General features: G+C 34.7%; 2 protein-coding genes across 4 annotated transcripts; both read right to left on the minus strand.

Moving 5' to 3' along the window:
* Positions 1–3,271: 3,271 nt before the first annotated feature.
* LOC109339345 (probable ubiquitin-conjugating enzyme E2 24) lies at positions 3,272–10,647 on the minus strand. 2 transcript variants are annotated; one of them, XM_019576765.1, is made up of 9 exons: positions 10,329–10,647; positions 8,700–9,591; positions 6,894–8,331; positions 6,196–6,333; positions 5,449–5,883; positions 5,289–5,352; positions 4,702–4,841; positions 4,235–4,546; positions 3,272–3,771 (listed from the first exon to the last, which is right to left on the minus strand). In XM_019576765.1, exons 3-9 carry the CDS (start codon positions 8,307–8,309, stop codon positions 3,526–3,528), a joined length of 2,751 nt encoding a protein of 916 aa, XP_019432310.1. In that variant the 5' UTR covers positions 8,310–8,331; positions 8,700–9,591; positions 10,329–10,647; the 3' UTR covers positions 3,272–3,525. The 2 variants fall into 2 exon arrangements, with proteins under 2 accessions (XP_019432310.1, XP_019432309.1); XM_019576764.1 differs by having other exon boundaries at positions 10,246–10,647.
* Positions 10,648–14,511: 3,864 nt separating this feature from the next.
* On the minus strand, positions 14,512–17,584 carry LOC109339344. 2 transcript variants are annotated; one of them, XM_019576763.1, is made up of 2 exons: positions 17,012–17,584; positions 14,512–14,530 (listed from the first exon to the last, which is right to left on the minus strand). In XM_019576763.1, exon 1 carries the CDS (start codon positions 17,455–17,457, stop codon positions 17,020–17,022), a length of 438 nt encoding a protein of 145 aa, XP_019432308.1. In that variant the 5' UTR covers positions 17,458–17,584; the 3' UTR covers positions 14,512–14,530; positions 17,012–17,019. The 2 variants fall into 2 exon arrangements, with proteins under 2 accessions (XP_019432308.1, XP_019432307.1); XM_019576762.1 differs by lacking the exon at positions 14,512–14,530 and adding an exon at positions 14,943–15,106.
* Between the last annotated feature and the right edge of the window lie 4,343 nt (positions 17,585–21,927).

Genomic DNA, 21,927 nt, shown 5'->3' on the forward strand with positions numbered 1-21,927 from the left:
ATAGCATTTGTTGTGGGAGTTTTGGGCAGATATTTGGGTAATCCTGGAATGCATCATTGGAAGGCAATCAAACGTGTTATGCATTACTTGAAGAGAATAAAGGAGTACATGCTCACTTATCGGAGGTCTGAGAATATAGAGATCATTGGGTACTCTGACTCCGATTTTGCTGGATGTCTAGACAGTATACACTCCACCTCTGGATATGTGTTTGTATTGGCTGAAGGTGTTATCTCTTGGAAGTCTGCGAGACAGACGCTTATAGCTCCTTCAACCCATGGTTGTAGAGTTCATGGCTTGTTTTGAAACATCAGACCATGGCATATGGTTGTGGAATTTTGTCACTGGCTTACGTGTGGTCGATTGTATTGAAAGACCATTGAGTATTTATTGTGACAACAAGTCTGCGGTTCTTTACTTTAACAACAATAGGAGTTCTACAAAGTCAAAATTCATTGACATAAAGTTTCTTGTTGTTAAAGAAAGTGTTCAAAATGGACAAGTTTCCATAGAACATATAGGGACAAATTTTATGCTAGCTGATCCACTGACTAAGGGTTTGGTACCTAAAATCTTTCATGAGCATGTTGCTCATGTGGGTGTTGTTCCTTAGGGTACCTTAGTTCAGTGGGAGTCTATATGTTTTATGTTTTTTGCTTTGGATATTATATTCAGTTTTTATGCATAATAAAGTTAATGGTTTATTGTTTCATTTTGAAATTGTGTATTGTAACAATTGTGTTGCAATTAAAGACTTTGGATTGATCTCACTAAAGAATAAAGAAGGACCAGTTGGAAATAGACATGTTTGAGATCACATTGCATGAAATTTCCATGTCACTCATCCATATTTGATCTATGTCATTGAGTATATTAATATGGTGATCATCATGGTCGAGTCACAGTTAAATGTGATGAAAGTCGTGGTGGTTTCATAGTTAATATATGAGATGGACCATATTGTATGCCAGATTGTATTAAAGAGAAGTCTAGACGTAAATATCATACAGATGTGCGCCTAAAGAACCTGTGATATAATTGTTTCAGGAAGATGTGAAGCCCAAGTGGGAGATTGTTAGAAATTTATAATTTCTAATTAAGGTGAGCATCATATATTTGATACAATGATATCAGCTATTTATTTCTGGGGTTACATTATAAGTGGTCTAATTACTAACTCCTCTTAGATTTCTAAAAGCTGATAACAGATATGAGCTTAATGGGTGGATACCCATCAAGTCATTCTCATCCTCATCCTCATCCTCATGCTCATCATTCTCCTCATCCTCATGCTCATCCTCACCCTCATCCTCATCCTAATCTTGATCCTCATCCTAATCCTAATCCTAATCCTAATCATCATGCTCATCATCATCCTTATCTTCATCCTCATCCTCATCCTAATCCTAATCCTAATGTTAATCCTAATCCTAAACCTATTCCTAATCCTAATCCTCATCCTCATCCTAATCATCATCCTCATCCTTATCCTCATCCTTATCCTCATCCTTATCCTCATCCTTATCCTCATCCTTATCCTCATCCTTATCCTCATCCTTATCCTCATCCTTATCCTCATCCTTATCCTCATCCTTATCCTCATCCTAATCCTAATCCTCATCCTAATCCTCATCCTCATCCTCATCCTCATCCTCATCCTCATCCTCATCCTCATCCTCATCCCCATCATCATCCTCATCCCCAACACACCAAATCAAATTTAGTTTTCTCCTCTCCCATTAGAGTGACAACGCAAGTCCCAAGAGGAATAAGGGATTTGGTTGGGGAATATCATCATACCACAAAACCTATTTCGAAAACGTAGATCAAAGGAGCACATCCACGAACATGGATTCAGGTATGACACTACACCCTTTGTTTCATATATGTGTATGAGAATCATGAGATTCAAGATCCTAGAATTGATATTTCACCAATCATAAGGAATTCCCAACACCATGGGCATACACCTAACACTTGCATGATTAGAAAATATGGTGTGCCCCTATGACGCTTTAAATGCATAAAGAAATGTGCTAACCCTCTAGGACCCGAAATGGGTACCTAATATCAATTAACCTGATTTACAAGAATATTTAGGAGTCGTGTGTGATTTACGATACTTGGATAGCGGCTGCTCAAAACATATGACAAGAGACAAAAGAAATTTCTTTGTCCTTACTTCAAAGGACGATGACTATGTCACATATGGTGACAACAATAAAGAAAGAAATCTTGGAGTCGGTAGAGTCAGGAAGCCACCTTCTACTACAATAGAAGGAGTTCTATACGTTGAGGGACTCAAGTACAACCTATTGAGCATAAGTCAACTTTGTGACAAGGGGTTCTATGTGGCATTCTATCCCCACAAATGCATCATTGAAAGAAGATGAAGAATTAATGGAGTTCATTGTGTTAAGAAAAGGGTAAAGACTCAAGGGTTTATGTTTGTGTTGGCGCGCATGGTTTGGTTTGGCTTGTAGAAAATAGAGTTCATAAATATAAGATCAGAAATAATTGATGGAAACCCATGACTTCAATTTTGGAACAAACTGTTTATTTAATTTCCAATAATGATCTTTTTCTCAATTCTTATATGATCCTATTTCTGCTCTATTATATATATATGATTCTATATGCACTTATTCATATTCATCATTATTATACTTACTATTCTTACCTCCATTATTTTTATTACTATTTTTATTTTTATTTATTCCTTAACTTGCAGTAGTTTGCAACATTGGTACAAGGTGGGTTGGTGAAACTTGTGCATCTCCTATTGAAATTTTCACTCAACTCTAGATGATTAGAAAGAAAATGTGGTAGTAATAGGTTATGTGTAATTTGATTGTGTTGGAACAAAGTAGATTGTGGGAATGTCAAAATCTAAACAAAAGTAAAATATATCTTCATACTTTGATAACTTATCTCCTTACGCCAGTGAAAATATGACATGTGTATATTTGGTTTTGTTTTAAAAATATTTTTGTAGAAAATGATAAAATACGACACATATCATGACTTTAGTGGTCCTAAGGAAATAACTTATCTCCTTATACCAGAAGATATTTTGTTCTCTACTATAAAAGGGAATAGTTTCTTACCCAAGAGGTTGAAAATGAAGATTTTTTAGTACAAAAAAAACTTGCATAGTGAGTCCCAATTTGTGGAGGAAGATTTGTCTTCTCAACTACCTATGTTGGAAATATTTATTAGATATTGAAGTGTCATAAGATAATTATCAAACACGTGAATATTGAAAAGGCACTTCAAAACTAAATACTCCAATCATTGTGTTTCTTATTTCATATTTTCACATCTGCAAGACATTGTCTATACATATACACACCACAAGGTCTCTCTACTCTCTATTATTAGTACACCAACCATGTCAATTCCAAACACAGTAGAGATTGTTGTTTCTACAAGCATACATTTCATATAATACAAGATAATCTAATCACACATAAAGTTGAAATAACTTGGTCAGGAAGCTTCACAATTCCTCACAACACAGAAGAGTTACTTTTGCAGCTCATTAAACTGGCTGCAATCAATTCCGTTGTCGGAAAAGGCCTCAACAAGCATGGGGAAGAGCTTAGAAAGCATGATTTTAAATCCTGTAGAAGTCCCTTTCTGGTTTTCATCCTCAGGGTTTCCAGATCCAAAAGCACATCCAATAGTAACTCCTTTGAGATATGCCTTAGAAGCAACAAGTATATGTTGCGAACGTTGTCTAAAGTGCTCTTCCACCACTGTCTCGAAATGCTGCAACCGTCAGCAACATTGTCAGTTACAAATTCCATCCATATTAGAACTGTATTCAAAGATTTTAGATAGCACCATTTTGTTTAAAGTTACCTAGGAACAGGAACAGGCCACATGCTTCAACAATGAAAATTGAACTTGAAGAAACTTAAAATCATGCTAGAAAATATGAAAAAGAGGAAATCGACGACCATGCACAATTTTCAAAGATGTGTACAGGCCAAAGATGGAGAAAATCAATGACTTATTTACATCTTTAGTCATTTTATCATCCACATGAATCTCTCCTTTCTGAGATAAATCATAGAATAAATTCAAATATGCAAGATATCCAGGTTATTTTCTAGTTTATTATTTTGTTCTGAGACACATTTTTCTAGCATGGTATGCACAAATAAATGTCCAAAACAACATGCCAGAGTAATAATAATAGACAAAAATCAAATAATAGTACTCAATTTACCTTTGGTGGCTTTCTTAACAGATACAACATGGATTTGCAGGTGACAATGAATGCATTCTCATTGTAACTCACCGAGTTTCTCTCTCCTTCAGCTCTTCCAATTTGTTGATCATACCCAGCCTCATTGAAATAAGGCTTATCATTAAGGACAAGGGCCTGCAGAGAGAGAAGGACTTGAAGAATTGTGGAGGCTCCAGGGTTCCACACTTCACTGGATGTTCCAGTCCATGTATTTAGCAGACTCAGACAGACTTTCCCCGACTCGTACAAATTAGGATTTAATCGTAGCCCACCAGAATTGAAGTGCACCATCTGCATGGGATTTCAAAGGACACGATGACAGGATTAGAAGCTTGTTAAGAAACAAAGATGCAGTTTTTGCTGAATACTAAAAGGAGGAATTTCGATGCATGAATCACAATAAAAGTAATCCAACGAAGATAGAAAAACTACATTTCAAAGCTTACAGGTGGTTCACTGGGATACTCTGGAGGGAAACATATATCAAAGAAAAACAACCCGTCATGATATGGGGTTCCGGAGGCACCAACAATGGCTGCTCGCATGAGATCCATCCTTTCTTCAAAAACACGGACATATATACTTTCTGTTTGGGCCAATAAAAGATTGTAAGTGAATTTGCAGAAACTATGATGAAAACTTACAGGCTACTTAATTTATTCAATGAAACAGCCTACTTAATTCCAGGTCTTTTTTCGATTAAATCTTAATGGCCAACAAAGCTTACACAGTCACACATATACTACTCTCACTAAACTTGTGATTGCAAATAAGACTACGTACATCTACCCTTCCCAGATCCAGTGGCGGGAGCCTCATGCATTGTGCCGCCTTTTTTACTCAATTCACGTCTCGCTTTCCTAAAATCAGTCCTAGTCCATAATATGACAGAGACTTGTGACAGGATAATGCAATTTTGTATTCTAATTTCTAAGTTTAAGCATTGTACATCTATTCTCTCTGGGCCACCCTTTTTCTTATTTTTTTAGTATATAAAAAGCATGGTTTAAAACAAATAAGATGAAGTGTTCACCAGGAAGATTATCCTCTAGGATGCTCCATTCTTGCTGAACTTTTTTCACCCAGCCACTTTTTACCTATAGGGGAACAAAACGAGATGAAAACAATTAGCGTCAATGTTTTCAATGTAAGTAGTATATGTGAATATATGTGATGATGTGTCAATTTCTAACCTGAGATAATGCTAACCCTTTTCCCTCATCAAAAAAGTGGTGGTCTGAACAATTATCTATTATATCGAACTGCTTCAGCTGATCTGGACTGTTGCTGTCTAAATAAACCGGAAAATCATTCCTCTCTCGAGTCATAGTAATTTCATCATATGGAGTTCTGTCTTCAGTAGACTGCAACCCACTCATTGAATGTGATTCAGTGCAGGGGTCACAAGTGTCCAAAACTTTCTCACCAAGAAAATCAGATCGATTTTCCTCATCAAATTTTGGGACTAAGGAAACTGCTCTGGAAAATGATGTTACACCAAGTGTTTGGAATATGCTGGTTTTAATGCTAGAGAAAAATTCAAAGGCAGCTTGAGGAAGGGAAAAGGAGCTAGACTCTCCAGAATGCTTTTCGCAATTCCCTCTGCCACCGTCATAATTTAACAAGCCCTGATAATCACAAGTGATATTCAGCTTATGATTAAACTATTGTTTTGGTAAAGTCAACATCCAATCTCATTCAAAAGTGTTATTTCAGGATCATAACCAATCCAAAATATTAGAGAAGATTGAAATTTCCTTTTTTATTTTCTATTGCTATTAACTAACCGACTTTTCACTACAATTTCTAATATGAGACTTATGTTCCTCAATGCCCAATTAAATAATTCACACAAAAAACGATATGATATATAAGCATACACATTATACACATATGGATGCACATATATACAGAACATGCAGAGAAGCTATTGCCCTCACCTTTCCCTTCTGGTCAGAAGGTGGACTTCCATGTTCATTCATCTCTTGAGGCAACTCCTCAAGATCTGTTTCATAAGGATTAGGGGTTACAGCTGAACCTTCATGTTTATCAATCCGAAAAATTTCATAAGGTGCAACCTGTCGGGGGGAAAAATACATCCGTAAGACTTCCTCTAGATGAAAGGCTAAAAACGTAACGCATAAAATACATTAGAATATAAGAAAATATTGTTCTTAAGTGATTAATATTGGTCCAGTCTATGTTCAGTAGCATCATCAATTAAATAGGGTGCAGTTTAAGTTCAGTGGTTGTCACATGTCATTTGCCAATTGCTACCTTATCAAGATTTTGATCAAGGGTAGAAGCGTTTGTCTACTGTACCACAAATGACTGGAAAGGATAATCCTAATCCAACAACCTTAATTACATAAAATAGAAGCTGGCTTCAGCTCGGAAAGATCTTATACCTCACAGGCACACAGTCCAACACAGTTACAAATAACATTTCCATTTACAAGGAGGATCCCATGAGAATAGGGGATAGCTAGGTTAATAGAATAAATCATTATGTATTAAACTGTTATATAAATTAATGCATATAAGGGAAGCAATATTTTCATGAGTTATACCTTCACCATATATCACCAGTAGAACCATTAACTGCAATATATTGGGTACAGAAAATTGGATATCATACCTTGGTTGTTAAACCAGTAGCCCATTTCACCTCCACATCACCATCTTTGAAACCAGTAACATTGCCAATACATGACAGGTAACAGTTACCAGGGAAGTTATTCTGATTTTCGTCCCAATCTATCAAAGGAGCCACCAAATTCACGTCAGTCATTGGCCTTGCATCCTCTTTAGCAGCTGGGTAGACAAGCTGTTGTTGATTCTTGAACACAATATCACCAAAACAACAGGAAAAATCTGGGTGCTCAACAAGTTCATATGCACTCACAGTTTCCATCATTGTGTCTTCAGCCAAATTGCCAGGCTCAGATATGGGGACCGTTTTCCATTGTACATTTACAGTACGCTCCTTTGCATCCACGGATAGAACAACACCCCATCTTTGACTGCTAGGCTTAAGAGGATCATCAGAAGAAGCACCTTTTTCCAGCACAAACTGGTGTGGCCAAAATTCATGCGTGTTAATGACATTCACTGGGACTAAGCTCTGCGGATCTAATCCCAATGCATGTTCACCATTTTGCCATATAATATCAACTTTGGTCTTTTTCTTTGAAACTATAAATAATTCCCCAACATTAGAGTTAAGTTTTCTTCTCCTGTGTCCTCTTGTCATACCATGCTCATTAGAAAGATCTAGCTGTTCCATACGTTCCTTTTGGTCTGCAACTTGAAGCATACACCAGTCACTAAGCTGCCAGTTTGCGTGTGAAAAACACGACAACAAGGTCAAGTTTTCGGAATCTTGCCAGGATGGTGGAGAACTCACATTAAAATTGGAACCTAAAAGAGCAGAGGCAAACCACTCAACATACACCAGACCTGCTTCCACAGCACAAACTGTTCCTTCATCTTTATTGTCGCTCCAAGTACCACATATCCATCTAGCTGATTTAGAAGCAGTGGAGGAGTTCACCTTTACTCTCTGCCCCGGATAGTATAGATACTGCGAATCTTCAAGAAAATGATGAGTCACTGGTAAAAGCTTCTCTTTTCTAGAAGCAATGATCTCACATTTCGATCCATCATCCAACAACACAGTCACTTTGTCCACCACCCTTTGAACCTGGCCAAGCCACAGCCCCTTAATTACATAATCACCTTCTGAAATGGACCGGATCTTCAGAAGTGTTTTGGAGTTCACATTTTTTAATATGTTTCCTTGAACATTTTCCAAATCCACTAACATATCAACACTTGTGACCCTGCCCATTTGTCCAGATGGGTCTGACAAGGAGCAGACCACGTCGCCATAAACAAATGTCCTCTCAAATGAGAGAAAATCATCAATCTTCCCGATGCTTTCCTCTAAACTTGATAATATGCTCCGTGCTTGCCCACCATATAGATAATCAATGTCCTCTTGGTCCTCACTACTGCTGCTCTCACTGAAAGTGTCTGAGTCGGAATCGGTCATTTTAGAATCTATCAATACGTGCCTGTCATAATGTGTCAATAGAAACATCAACGAAATCTCTACAAGAAAATAACTTAACACCACAATGATAAGATCGAATATTAACCAACAGACAGGCATCCTCACCAAACTAAGAAATAAATGGAATCAGAATCAAACTGCACTGAGTATTATCTTGATAAGAAAGCATACACCTCATTAATAACATGAAAAAGTTTAACTCTCAAATTTTTTACTGTTTTAAATGACCTATGTAAGCAAAAATTATCAGTAATTTGACTCTTTTATTCAGGAAAACATTGAGCAACTAAGTGATCATTTCAGACAAGATATTTTAATACATCCAAAGAGGAACATTAAGTATAAATATGGACTCAATATGATCCTCACCTTCTCAAGTAAATTGAAGCATTAAACCTGAGTTTCAGTATATATTGCAATCCACGATGGAGATATTGATTTCAAGTCTATTTTTGTACAAACACAATATGTATCTGATTGATACTGCTGTTTGTCACAGATAGTAACCGGAGATTTGATGCAAAGAGATTTGTCTGATAGGATAACAGGAATCGATAAACGACTCCAAAATGCCAAAGGAGATTTGCCCAATTTGGACTAGAACTTCCAACAGACAGAAATTCCTGAGATAAGTTTCCCAACACTAGAAGTATCAAGGAGCTAGAACTATAAGATGATTATTTTGTGGTTTTCTGGACGAAAATTATATAGAAGCTGGAGGAAGCAAACCAAGATAACCAAAAGATGCCAAAGGAGATTTGTCCAGATGAAAGTGTGAAATTCCTAGTGGAATGACTTCAGCAAGGTAAAACTTCAATAGAAAGATGACAAAATTTAATGTCATATAGTTTCACTGCTACGAACCAAACCAAAGGAATTAAGTAATATGCCAAAGGAGATTTGCCCAATATAGCTGAGTCTTCAAACACAAGTAAAGTATAGAAGGTTAATAAATTTTCTTTTCCAAAATAGGAACTTGGAAGCTATATTGCCAAAGGAGATTTGCCCTGCTCCACGATGAAGCCAAAATCTGGTAACTGGGGGAGATTGATTTATTAATATCTAGAACTGATAAAATTTCAGAAGAAGCTTTAACCATTCAGCGGAAATAACCAATCAAACATATACTTAATGCTCCTTGATTCACAGCAAGTGGAAAGATATCAAATTATCTGTCTGAGAGAACAAAGTCGAATTTGAAGCATAATTTCCATTGCCAAAAGTCAGAAGAGCTTCTATTAACAGATCATTTCTTTTGAACCTGCAACAAAATGACCAGTGAATACTTTCTCCAATCATTTTCAATCAGAAAAGAAAATGGAAAAAAATGGAAAAAACAAAATTGCAATTACTATAGTTATGCTGACAAAAATTTGAGATGTAGCATCCTAATCTCAAAAGATGGATCTGGGATAAAATTAGTAAACTACTATTATTGTATTAATATTCTTAATTGCACATCAAAGAAATGAAACCTAAAGGAACTACTGTGTTTTGATTAAGTGAAAAAGTAGAACAATATAGTGAAAAAATGATAATAATACTTTTCTTAAGATTGCTTCAAATTCAATAAATAAAAAGTTGCTTGCAAGTTAATATTGCTATCAAACACAAAATCTATTCTAACAGTCAATATACAATTAAAGTGGTTAGGCTGCACATAAAGTTTTATGAATGAAAGAGATAGAGAGAAATAAGGGTATAAAACTTGTCAACAGAAAATAAAACAATGATAGTTATCAAATAAACCACAATTTTATTGCTTTTATTTGTCAAAAGAAATAATACCAAACACTCCCTTTATATTATAAAAAAGGTAAGCCCTTTGGAATTCATAGGAATTATGAAAGGAATTGTAACTTAAATGCAAAAGGCTAAAGTGAGTTAGGACTTAAGAGATGAAGGAAGTGTATACCATTTGCAGCAGTGAGAAGGGTTGGACCCAAATAAGCTATATCAGAGTTAATAGAAAGAAGCACAAATAGAAGAGAAAAACACCTCAATCACATGTTGAAGGAAGAAACTCCAAAACCAGAACATAAGAGATTGAAAGGAAGAAAAAAAGGTATCTTTTTAGAAATTGAAAAGGTGGGTTATGTTCAGATAGGTCTGGTTCCTCGCCCAGTACCACCATCCTCCACTCTTCTACCCAAGTTTGGAGCCATCACATGCAGTATCACTCTCTCTCTCTCTCTCTAAAACTTCAGTGAAAAGCAAAGAAGACAACTTTAGTGAATGGGGGAAGTAACTAGTTTAGTTAGAGATGATGGGTTGAGACTTTTTTCTTTAACAAACACTTCAACCAATGGTGGGAAAGAATATGCTACACAGTATCAGACATATGCTGTTGTTTTTGTCTATGGTTATTGGTTTACTTATAATTTATAAATCACTTCATAAACTTACAAATCTATTTGTTAAACCCAACATAAACTTTCCTTGTGCATATTTTCAACGCATGCAATATATAGGTTGCTAAAAATGATGTAAATTTTCAAGGAATCTGGTGTAGATTTTACCGAATAATTATAGCCACCACTATATGTTTAAATATATATGAAATGGGTGTTGATTTGTGCAAAAGAGAGATAATAACCAATGAAAGTGGACATGCACCTATTCTACTTTCTGCCACTAAAATGCATCGTTGTTCAGAACCAATTTTCACATTATTAGAATAAGAATATTCTTGTTTTATTATTCAACGTAATATTTTTATTTTTTGTGTTTTTTCTTAAATAACAACAAAAATGATTAAATAAGAACATTTCTTTTTAAGAAGAAACATGAAAATATACAATTCAAACATAAACATATCCAAAAACATCAAAAAATCTAAAATCATTATAAAAAATTAAAATTTTACAAAAAAAGAAATTAAAAAAAACAAAGAACTACGAAAATTTCACCAAGTGAACAACAAAATTATATTTTTTTATTTATAATTGATATCTAATATTTATAATAAATTATAACAATTTTTAATTTTATTAATAAATAAGTAAATAATTAATTATTCTTAATACTTTGCTATATTTATTGTAAAATATAAAAGTGTGATTAGGTTGTGGAATTCAAATAAGAATAAGAATGATATTTGTTATTGTGAGAAAAAATAGATATTCTTTTTTTATAAGAAGTTATAATAAATTATAAAATAACATGTGAGACTTAAATAAGAATGAAAATATTATTATTTATGTAACAATTCTACATATATTAGGTAGACAATTGGGACTTATAAAAAGCAGAAAAGTATCAAAAGAACATAATAAAAGAACCCAAAAGATTTCCATTATTGACACACACAAAACTGAAGAGGACAATAACATTATATGGGGGGTAGTTTGACATTTTCAGATGTTGATCGGAACAATCAGAAATAATATTTTTATTTTTATTTGGGTTCCATATATTATTTTATAATTTATTATAATTTCTCATAAAATAAGAATAACATTTATTTTTTCCCACAATGATATCATTTTTATATGGGTCTCACAATGATAACATATATTTTTATTTGGGTTACACAACCTACCTCATTTTTAACCAAACATCTATATATTTTTTTTCGCTCTCTCTTATCGTTCTTATTTCTCTCTCATCGTTCTTATTTAATAACAAAAATTATAAGATAAGAATGTCACAGTGGAGAACAAAGTGAAAATGTTCTTATTCTATTAAAAACAGCTTTAAGAATAAACATTGTCGTTGCCCCCTCTTAATAAGTACCGCTTCAAGAAATCAATTACACCTTTTGTCCTATGAGGACCAAATGGCATATTGTTGATGAAGCAATGACATTTGAGGGGGGTAACATTTTTATGTAAAGAAGGGAAAAGGCAAAGTGGTGAACTTATGAATTAGTGCATCCACTCATACTTGCAATTCAGAGATGGAAAAGATATTGAAAGATGACATGAAGAGAGGAATCCACTGGTAAGCAATTCCAATTTAATTAATGTAAATAAAGGTATACTTATAAGAGTCCTCCACTATTAATATAATAATCATTCCAAATGAATTTTAAAGCCACTAGCAGGATAGTGCCTGTTAAAGGCATGTAATAGGTTCACAAGCTAAGCAAGGTGGACTTTTAAATTTCTCAGTATTCCTAGTGTTTGGTGAAAAAAATCTTAGCCACCCATGCTTTTTTAGTAGACAAAAACAGTGCAATTCTGGCTGGTATGTGCCACATGGAATGAATAGTGTTGCTACATTATAAGCAAAATTTTAGAATATTTGTATCTTAGGTTCATTAGGATCAAGATGTGCTTAATGACAATGTTTATGGAACTACAAATTATATATCAATAATTCTGATGTTTTTTGGATATTAATAAGGGTATCTATTCACTCTTTTGGATAAGGAATTAATCCATTTCAAGTTCGTAGTTATCGTTCCTAGAAATCGAACTTTTGACCTTTTGATCATCTTGGGAATCTTGTAGGACCTTATACCTCTAAACCAACACATTGTTGGCAGCTGTCATATTAAAATATGTGAAAGTAGCACTTTCTAATAATTTGTTAATTTTTCCTTCAAAAAAATTAGTTTTTAAAATATGCAATTGAAGTTTTCAAGCAAATAGAACCCAAAACATTTTGAGAACTAAATTGAAAAGGGTGATTAAGCTGAAGGACCAAAAAGAGATATTTTGCATTTATGATGTACATCATATGTGGAAGAAAACTATGAACAAATGCTACAAGTCTAATCAAAACCCACCATGCTACAACAATATTAATAAGAAAACTACATTTCTAGGTGGTGGCAGGACACACAGTGTCAACAAAATAATAGTCACGTGTAACAGGAAGCTCATATCAATCTCAATCTATAATAGTAATTCAGATAAGTTCAAACTTCAATTGTATTTTATATATCTCATATGGTGGCACCACATAGAGAAGTGGAGGTAATTGTTGCAACAAAAAGTTCATCAGCAAAATCATAATTTAAACCAAAATGGGAAAAGAGGAAGTGCTTGCCAAGTCCTTGAAATATGCAGATACAAAAGATTAATAGGGGAGTCCATATAACGGCACACAACTCAAAAGAAAGATTAAATGGATAATTGTTTTCTGGTATAACTAAGGGTATTTACTCAGCCTATGGAAAGAACTAATCTTTGTTAAGGTATATATCTCTCCTGATAAGTGTCGCTCTCATGAATTTAAGCATTTGACCATTGACTGTAATATAACATGGAATCGAGTGTGTCTTACACCATTAGGCCAATGTTTTGTTGGTACTAAAGAATAAGAGTATTATTTGTATAAAAAATTCAATCGGGGATAAAAAAGGAGTAGAAAAAATAGAGATGCCACACAATATTCATGTTGAGAAAACCTTAAACAGATAGAGGAAACACATTGGTATGTTAAGAAATTCAAATTCGTTCTAACAAAAGAATGTTCTGCTGTATATTGCCACATTATCTCCATTTCTTGCGTCAATTCTTGCTGATTTTTAAAAAAATTAAATCCAAGATCATGTTTGCCGATTTATGATTTATTTGGTTATATAGTTCATGAATTTTTATGACTTTTTTTAAAGGAGCAACCCATAGTACAACAAAATAAATTTGATCTGTGATATGCAGGGTTAAGAGAACACAATAACTAGGACAGTGATAGAGGGCTCCATATAGATAATCATGAAAATGATTCCAAACATAACTACATACATTTCATGATGGGAAAGGGTGTGTAGGGTATAGGCAATGAGAACAGGGCAGAAGGACAAAATGGTGCTATAGGCCACAGTGGAAAATAATTGATCCTAATCAAGTTCAAATGTACTTATTGGAGGACCCATAGGCCATAATACAATGAATTTTTGGAGGATCCAGAAGGGCACTTATTATCTTCCATGCCCAATTTGTTTGAAACTACCAAGTTTCTGGTAGTGGTTAACGTACTTTATCAGCATTCTCTGGATGAAGAATACATAGGGAAGAGGAAGGACTTATTAGAAAGTTAATGGCAGCAATGATGACATTTACAAAAGATAATGAAATTAGGTAGTATCATATGCAGAATCTGAATGTGTATAGAAGCTTGGATACTATTCACCTAAAAAATTCAACTGAATAAGCATTTGCTTAATTTGTATCACCCGAAAAAGTAGCTGGAATTCCACCATGAGTTGAGCATAGACAACTCTAATCCTAGAGATACTTGTAAATGGGTGCCTAATAGAGTAAGGATATAGATGTGTTAAAAGGGGAAACAAAAATGGCCATAGGGCAAAACATAAATCTTCAGGGAACAATGCTCTTCTCAGAATCTACAGAGTAAGGGGCCTTCAATAGTGTGGATGATGGCTTTACAATAAGTTCTCTTCAATCAATCCACCTACACTAACATGTTAGGGCCTATTTGTGAGTTGCTTTTAGAGGGGAAGGAAAAGAAAAAGAACGCTGAGAGCCATATTACAAGTATATTACATAGCTACAGAGCCTTTTCCTTTCCTCTACTGCCCTCTAATAACTAACTCGCAAACAAACCATTAAGTTCTAGAATGACATATCCATTTATCACTCATCAATTCTAAATATTTTTGTGAGGAAAAAATCAATTAGATCATCCATATCTTTACATAAATAAAGAGAAAAAAAAACATATGTTATCTTTGATGCAATTGGAACTTCCTGTTCTTACAGATAAATTCATGCATGGTACATGACATAATTTGAAAATGTTAACAATGATATGAGAGCTTGAGCTCTAAATGCACTAAAGGCCATATCCATTATAGCTCTTCAAGACTTCAACCCTAAATATGTGCATGGAAAATATTGCTAATTTCCTGTTAGTCATTTATAAACGGAAAAGAAAATGATATATATGGTGCAATTAAAATTTCCTGTTCTAACAAAGAAATTGATGAGAGATATTTGTAAACATAAACGGAGACGACCATTAAATTTTAACTATATAATGTGATTGGATAAAAAAAAATTGTTAAACACAAACGCAATAAGTAAACAACGGTAAATGGGGAATATAATATCTCATGTGTTTTTTCTTCTCAATGAAGATGATATATGATAGAGGATTATCGTGTTGTTCGATCTATGTATTCGACCCCATATAATGAGACTGAGGTTTGGTTGTTGTTTATGGGTGTGGAGTGTGGTCATATATAACAGAGAAATACGCATAGGTTATGTAAGAAATTTTACAAACCTTGACAGGGCCCACTAGTAAAATCTGTCTGTTTCTCTCCGCCGCATGACAAATAAGCATGAGAGGATTGATTTACAGTAAATGTGCACCAGAAAAAAAGAAAAAATACTACACATTAAAAAAAAATCCCAACATGGGAGCCATATTAGCATATGGAATGTGTTCAGAAAGGACAAATACCTTTCATCCAGACCCACTGCTATTGCTATCATTGTGGCTTACAAGTTCTAACTGGTACCAGATATTGGGGAATCTTCATTTAAGGTTGAAGACAGTGTTAATAAAGACCAAAGCTTTAGGTGCAAACCACATAAGTAAAGAGACAAATCTCTGGTTTTTGCAGCACATCAAGAACTAGGAGAGGGTCATTGCGGGCAATAGATGTTGGAAAACAAAGTTGATGGCAGTGGTGGTGGCTGTGGCACAGATCCAGTTCTTCCACATTTGTGCACTAGTCAAGTTAAACGAAGTTCTCTACTTACAAAAATGGCTTTATGAAGATCGACAAATGCAATTGCTTTAAATCTAGAGAGTTCATAAACGCTAAACTCAATATTAAGCTGCAGAGATGAGTTTCAAAACAATGCACCAATTTGAAATCCAAACTCCGCAGTTGGTGTGCATACAAAACATCTCTGAAGCACGGATACTGATACATGTGTCGTGTACGATACGTATCCGATACGTCGACACATATTTTTTCCAAAATACAAGATACGATACGTTCAGGGATACACACATAAAATAATAAAAACACATAAAATATCATAAAATTATAAGTGTAAATCAAAATATTCAAAGTAAAAAATATGGAAATTTACTCCATAACAAATCTATCTTATTCTATTTTATTGGAAACGAATCTATCTTATCTTGTTTTATTAGAAACGAATCTATATATTCTATACTTTACTGAAAACGAATCCATATATTCTATATTTTATTGAAAACGAATCGAATACGTGTCTTAATATTTATTTATTTTATTTTATTTTTTTAATTTTTGGATACTTATCTTTCGCGAATCTGAGCGTATCCGTGTCGGATACGACGGATACGTGTCGGACACTCACATGTGAGGGTGTTTGACGAATAATCATAGCAAAACATGATGTTCTGTTCTATTCTTTTTGGTGGGGAACTAAAATATCTGTTATGTTTAGAATACACCAGACACATGATAAAACCTATATATGCTGTTCTGTCTTGTTCTAAGATGTCTACCAAACTCTATCTTAGTTTCATCGATCCTCAAACTCTTGTCTTAATAAACAAGTAAAGCATCCAATTGTCATTCATCGCAATCCAGAAATGCTATTGCCTGTCAATGTTATTCAATAATGAAATAACACGGATCACATTAAGTTTGACATTTTGAACAAGATCAATGTTGCAAGAGGCTATAGTTAATAACTGAATTAATAACAACCAAGTACGATTTGTTCTCTAATTTGAAGCATAATTCATAATTCGAAAACATATACCTAACGAATCAATCATACTTCTCCCTCCAAGAGTAAAGAAGGAAGAAAACCCACGACAACGCTAACAGAACATCTCCAACGGTTTGCCTAAGGCAATCCCATGCAAGATCCTCAACCTTCCGTTCAAAATAGATCCTCCACATCACCATAAACACGTGAAGAAGCATGCAACCTTTGGCGAAGAACGGTTGAAAATCACGGTCCTTGACGAAGGAAACCATGAATAGTAAGAAGCCAATAGCGAGGAGGAGGAGGCCGGAGAATGAATCGGAGGTCTTGATTAGGAGCTGATCGTGCGGCGTTGATCCGAGGAGGTTGGTGGCGGTTTCAACGCCGTGGCCGAAGGTGTAAACCTCTTTCATGTAGAACATCATGAGGGACCCACTCGTCATTGCGATTATGGAGTGGAGGATGCAGATCACGAAGAACGCTGATGATGATCCCATTTCGTTATTGGACGGTGGAGATTCAACGGATTTCAGGGTTCGACATTGTTGGTTCTGTAAAACCCTAAACGCTTTGGGAAGAAGAAGAAGATCTATGATCTAGGACTATGATGAATGTTATTATTACATAAGGATACAGTAGGACTATGATGAATGTTATTATTACATAAGGATACAGTGGGGTTTTCACTGTTCAGGTTATACTCTTCAGACTTCTGCCAAGGTGGACTAGAGAACATTTTATCACTTCATATACCACTTATTTTTTATTTGTTAGAAAACATAAAATTAATATTTTTTTAATTTAAAGTAAATTATATTATAGAGTTTTAGTAAAATTATATAAATCACCCTCACTTTTTTACACTTATACAAACCCCTGATTTTTATACTTTCATTATACTAACCACCCCTGCACGTGAAATAAGTAAAATCTTTTAAACAAAAATTGTGATAAATGCAATTTAGTTAAACAAAACATTGTATATTGTGGAGATAAGTCCAAATAATATATGAGTCAATATCTCATTATTATTTTTGGTTCATTACGATATAGTATAAGAGCGATTTAAACAATATCTCTTTGGAATTGTTGATGCATTTTGTAACCAAAAAATAATAAAGAGTTGTTGACTCATATATTATTTGGTTTTGTCTCAATATAAAGAGAGTAACAGTGGAGGAGAGAGAAAGAGAGAGAGAAGAAAACAGAATAACTGATTCAGTTATTATTATTATTGAATGTGTAATTATTACAGATGACACTATCTTTATTTATAGGTTTACACTAGTGTACTATATGTGTAGTGCATTGTACTTTAGGTGTACTGCATTAGTTGATAGAACAATTGTACTACACAAGAGAAAGCAGTTATGGCAGTACTTGTACTGCAATACATTGATAACTAATAGTATAAATAATATAGATTTTATCCTAGATCTCTAATATACCCCATTGAAGCTACGGATGCCTCTTGGACTTTCAGTTGTCTTCTAAGAGAAAGAAATTTGTTTGTAGACAAATGCTTTGTTAGAACATCAATTGTTCGGAACTCTGAAGGGATATGTTTGACATGCAGAGTCTTTGTTTGAATTTTATCCCTAACAAAAAAGAGGTCAAGTTCTACATGTTTAGTCCTATTATGAAGAACATGATTATGTGCCATAGCTATAGTATTGAGATTGTCACATAAGACCAGAGGAGTTTTGTAGGGGAGTTGAAGTTCAGTTAGGAGAGACTCAACCCAGGATAGCTCTTGAGTAGCTAAAGCCAAACTTCTGTATTCAACTTCAGTACTGGATCTGGATATAGTGTTCTGTTTCTTGGACCACCAAGTAATTGGATTGGGTCCTAGAAATAAGCATGCACCTGAAATAGATTTTTGATCATCTGTATCAGTAGCCCAATCAACATCACAAAATGTTGTAATAAACAAAGGAACTAATGTTGGAGCAGGCTTAAGATGAATTCCATAAGTGTTAGTGCATTGTAGATATCTCAAAATTCTTTTAACCGTTGTCCAATGATCTTGAAGGGGTTGACTGAGAAATTGGCACACTTTATTAACACTAAAGGCAATATCTGGTCTTGTGATGGTAGCATATTGTAGTGCCCCCACAATAGACTTGTACAAAGTAGGATCTTCAAAAGATTGACCACCATGTTTGGTTAATTTGCAGTTGCTTGCCATAGGAGTTGCAGCAGATTTAGCTAGATGCATATGAGCTCTTTCTAAGAGATCTTTGACATACTTGGACTGATTTAGATGAAGAGAGCCATCTTGAAGGTGTTTAACCTCAATTCCTAGAAAATAATCCAGTTTTCCTAGTTGTTTGAGGGCAAAAGCGGAATTGAGACTGGAGATAAGTTGTTGAACATGACTTTGAGAAGATCTAGTAACAATTATATCATCAACATACACTAGGACATAGAGTTTGTATGTGGATGAAAAGTGAATGAAAAGAGAGTTGTCACACTTGCTGGTAGTAAAACCTAGGCTGAATAAAGTTCCTTTGAGTTTTTCAAACCATTGTTTAGGTGCTTGTTTGAGACCATAGATTGCTTTGTGCAACTTGCAAACCAATGTCTTATCAGAGTGTTGAAAGCATGTCGGTTGTTGCATGTAGACTTTTTCATTTAATAAGCCATTAAGAAATGCATTATTAATATCCAACTGCTCTAGAGGCCATTGAAAAGTTATTGTTAAAGTTAGAAGAATCCTGATAGTAATAAGTTTGACCACAGGAGAAAAAGTTTCATTGTAATCCATTCCAAGTTGTTGATGAAACCCTTTGGCAACAAGTCTAGCTTTATACATTTGGACAGTTCCATCATGATTTTGTTTTTTTTAAACACCCATTTGCACCCAATAGCCTTTTTATGAGATGGGAGAGGAACAAGAGACCAGGTCCCTAAGGCAATTAAGGCATCAAATTCATCTTTCATTGCTTGTTTCCATACAGGACTAGTCAGGGCTGTTTTGGCACTGGAAGGTTCTGATTCAGTGAGCAAAACTCTAGGATGAATAGTTTTGAATATACCAGATTTAGATCTAGTCTGCATTGGATGCAAAGATTGTGGAACAAATGACTGAATATGTGAGTTAGAAGTACCCGAAGAGGATGATAAGGGGATTGTGGGACTGGCTGTGAGCATGAGTGAAAGGGACTGAGATGACACTAAGGATGGAATAGGAGAGCTAGACTCAATTGGAGAGTGTGGCACAATAGGTGATGGTGATTAGTGTGTAGGGGAAATAAAAGGAGAGGAAATAGAAATGGGAGTAATCAGTGGTGGAGATAGAGTATGAGTATGAGATAGTATATCTTTATATGAAGAATGTGAAGTAGGCACAGTTACTGCAGATTGAAAATTAGAAGTTTTAGGTGCAAAGGGAAACACAAGTTCATTGAAGACCACATCTTTGGAGACATATAATTTTTCTTCTTTAGACAAACATTTGTACCCTTTGTGTGAATTTGAGTAACCAAGGAAGGTGCACTCAGTAGATCTAAAGGCAAGTTTATGCTTGTTGTAGGGTCGTAAATGGGGATAACATGCACACTCAAAGACCTTTAAAAAACTATAATATGGGACATTTCCAAAAAGAAGAATATGAGGAGAACAATTTTGCAAAGTGGGAGAGGGGAGCCTATTGATAAGGTAAGTTGTTGTAGTAAAGGCATGATCCCAATAGGTTATAGGTAAGTATGCATGAGCTAGTAATGCTAAACTCGTTTCTACAACATGTCTATGCTTTCTTTCAACGGTTCCTTGTTGATGATGTGTATGAGGGCATGAAACTCTATGTATAATTCCCAAAGACTGAAGAAAAGATGTGAATGACCTAAACTCACCACCCCAATCACTTTGGACAGCTTTGATGGTTTTCCCAAACTGAGTTGGAATCATTTTAAGGAAATGTTTAAAGATGGTTAGAGTTTCTGATTTTAGTTTAAGCAAATAAAGCCAAGTATGCCTTGTAGGAGCATCAACTATAGAGACATAGTACCTAAAACCTGATTCGGAATGAATAGGTGCAGGACCCCACACATCTATATACACAAGGTCAAAGGCAGGCAGAATGATAAACATTTTTTGAAGATGGAGCATGTAGTCTGTGAGACTTTCCCATACAACAAGAAGAACAAATGTCAATTGTACTTTTATTGCCATGAGGTATCTTACATTGGGAAAGTATATGATGAACAATGCTCTCATGAGCATGACCTAACCTACAGTGTCATAGAAAATATGACTAAGACTGAACACTATTGGGATTACATGTAACATTGGAAGTAATACTACTAGAATTAGAAACAGTAGGTGTAGGTATAGTTTGAACATTAAAACAGCTAGGAAGTTGTGTATAATGAAGATCATGAAATACATAGAGTCCATCATTTGTGATTGATCCTCTCAAAAGAATCTTGTCAGTGAGATTTCACAAAACACTCATTAGGGTGAAACTCAAAGTAACAATGATTATCCTTAGCAAACTGAGAGATATTAATAAGGTTTTTAGTTATAGAAGGTACAAAAAGAAGATTATTGAGTGACAAAGTAAGATTAGGAACCATAGGAGACAAGAAATGAGAAGATCATGTATGTCTAATAGGTATACCACTACCATTACCCATGGAGATATGTTTAGGGCCAAAATTCTCCACTGGATTATGAACAAGAGCTGGATCAGCCGTGAGATGATTAGTGGCCCCTGAGTCTGAATACCAAACAAAATTCTTGACATCCTTGACATCTTTGTTGTTGGTACTAGCAGTCATAACATGTGGTGAAGGTGGAGTTTGTGAAACAGGTGCAATGTTGTAGTGTGAACTAGGTGGAAAACCACAATATTGTTGAACTAAAAAAAGGTCTATAAGAGGTCTAATAGGATCCATAAGGAGGATGGCCAAATGATGTGAAGTACTACGGATCAAAGCTGGAATATGGAGAATTTGGAAAGTTGT

This window comes from Lupinus angustifolius, unplaced genomic scaffold (assembly GCF_001865875.1).
Source record: "Lupinus angustifolius cultivar Tanjil unplaced genomic scaffold, LupAngTanjil_v1.0 Scaffold_72_45, whole genome shotgun sequence".
Lineage (NCBI taxonomy): Eukaryota > Viridiplantae > Streptophyta > Magnoliopsida > Fabales > Fabaceae > Lupinus > Lupinus angustifolius.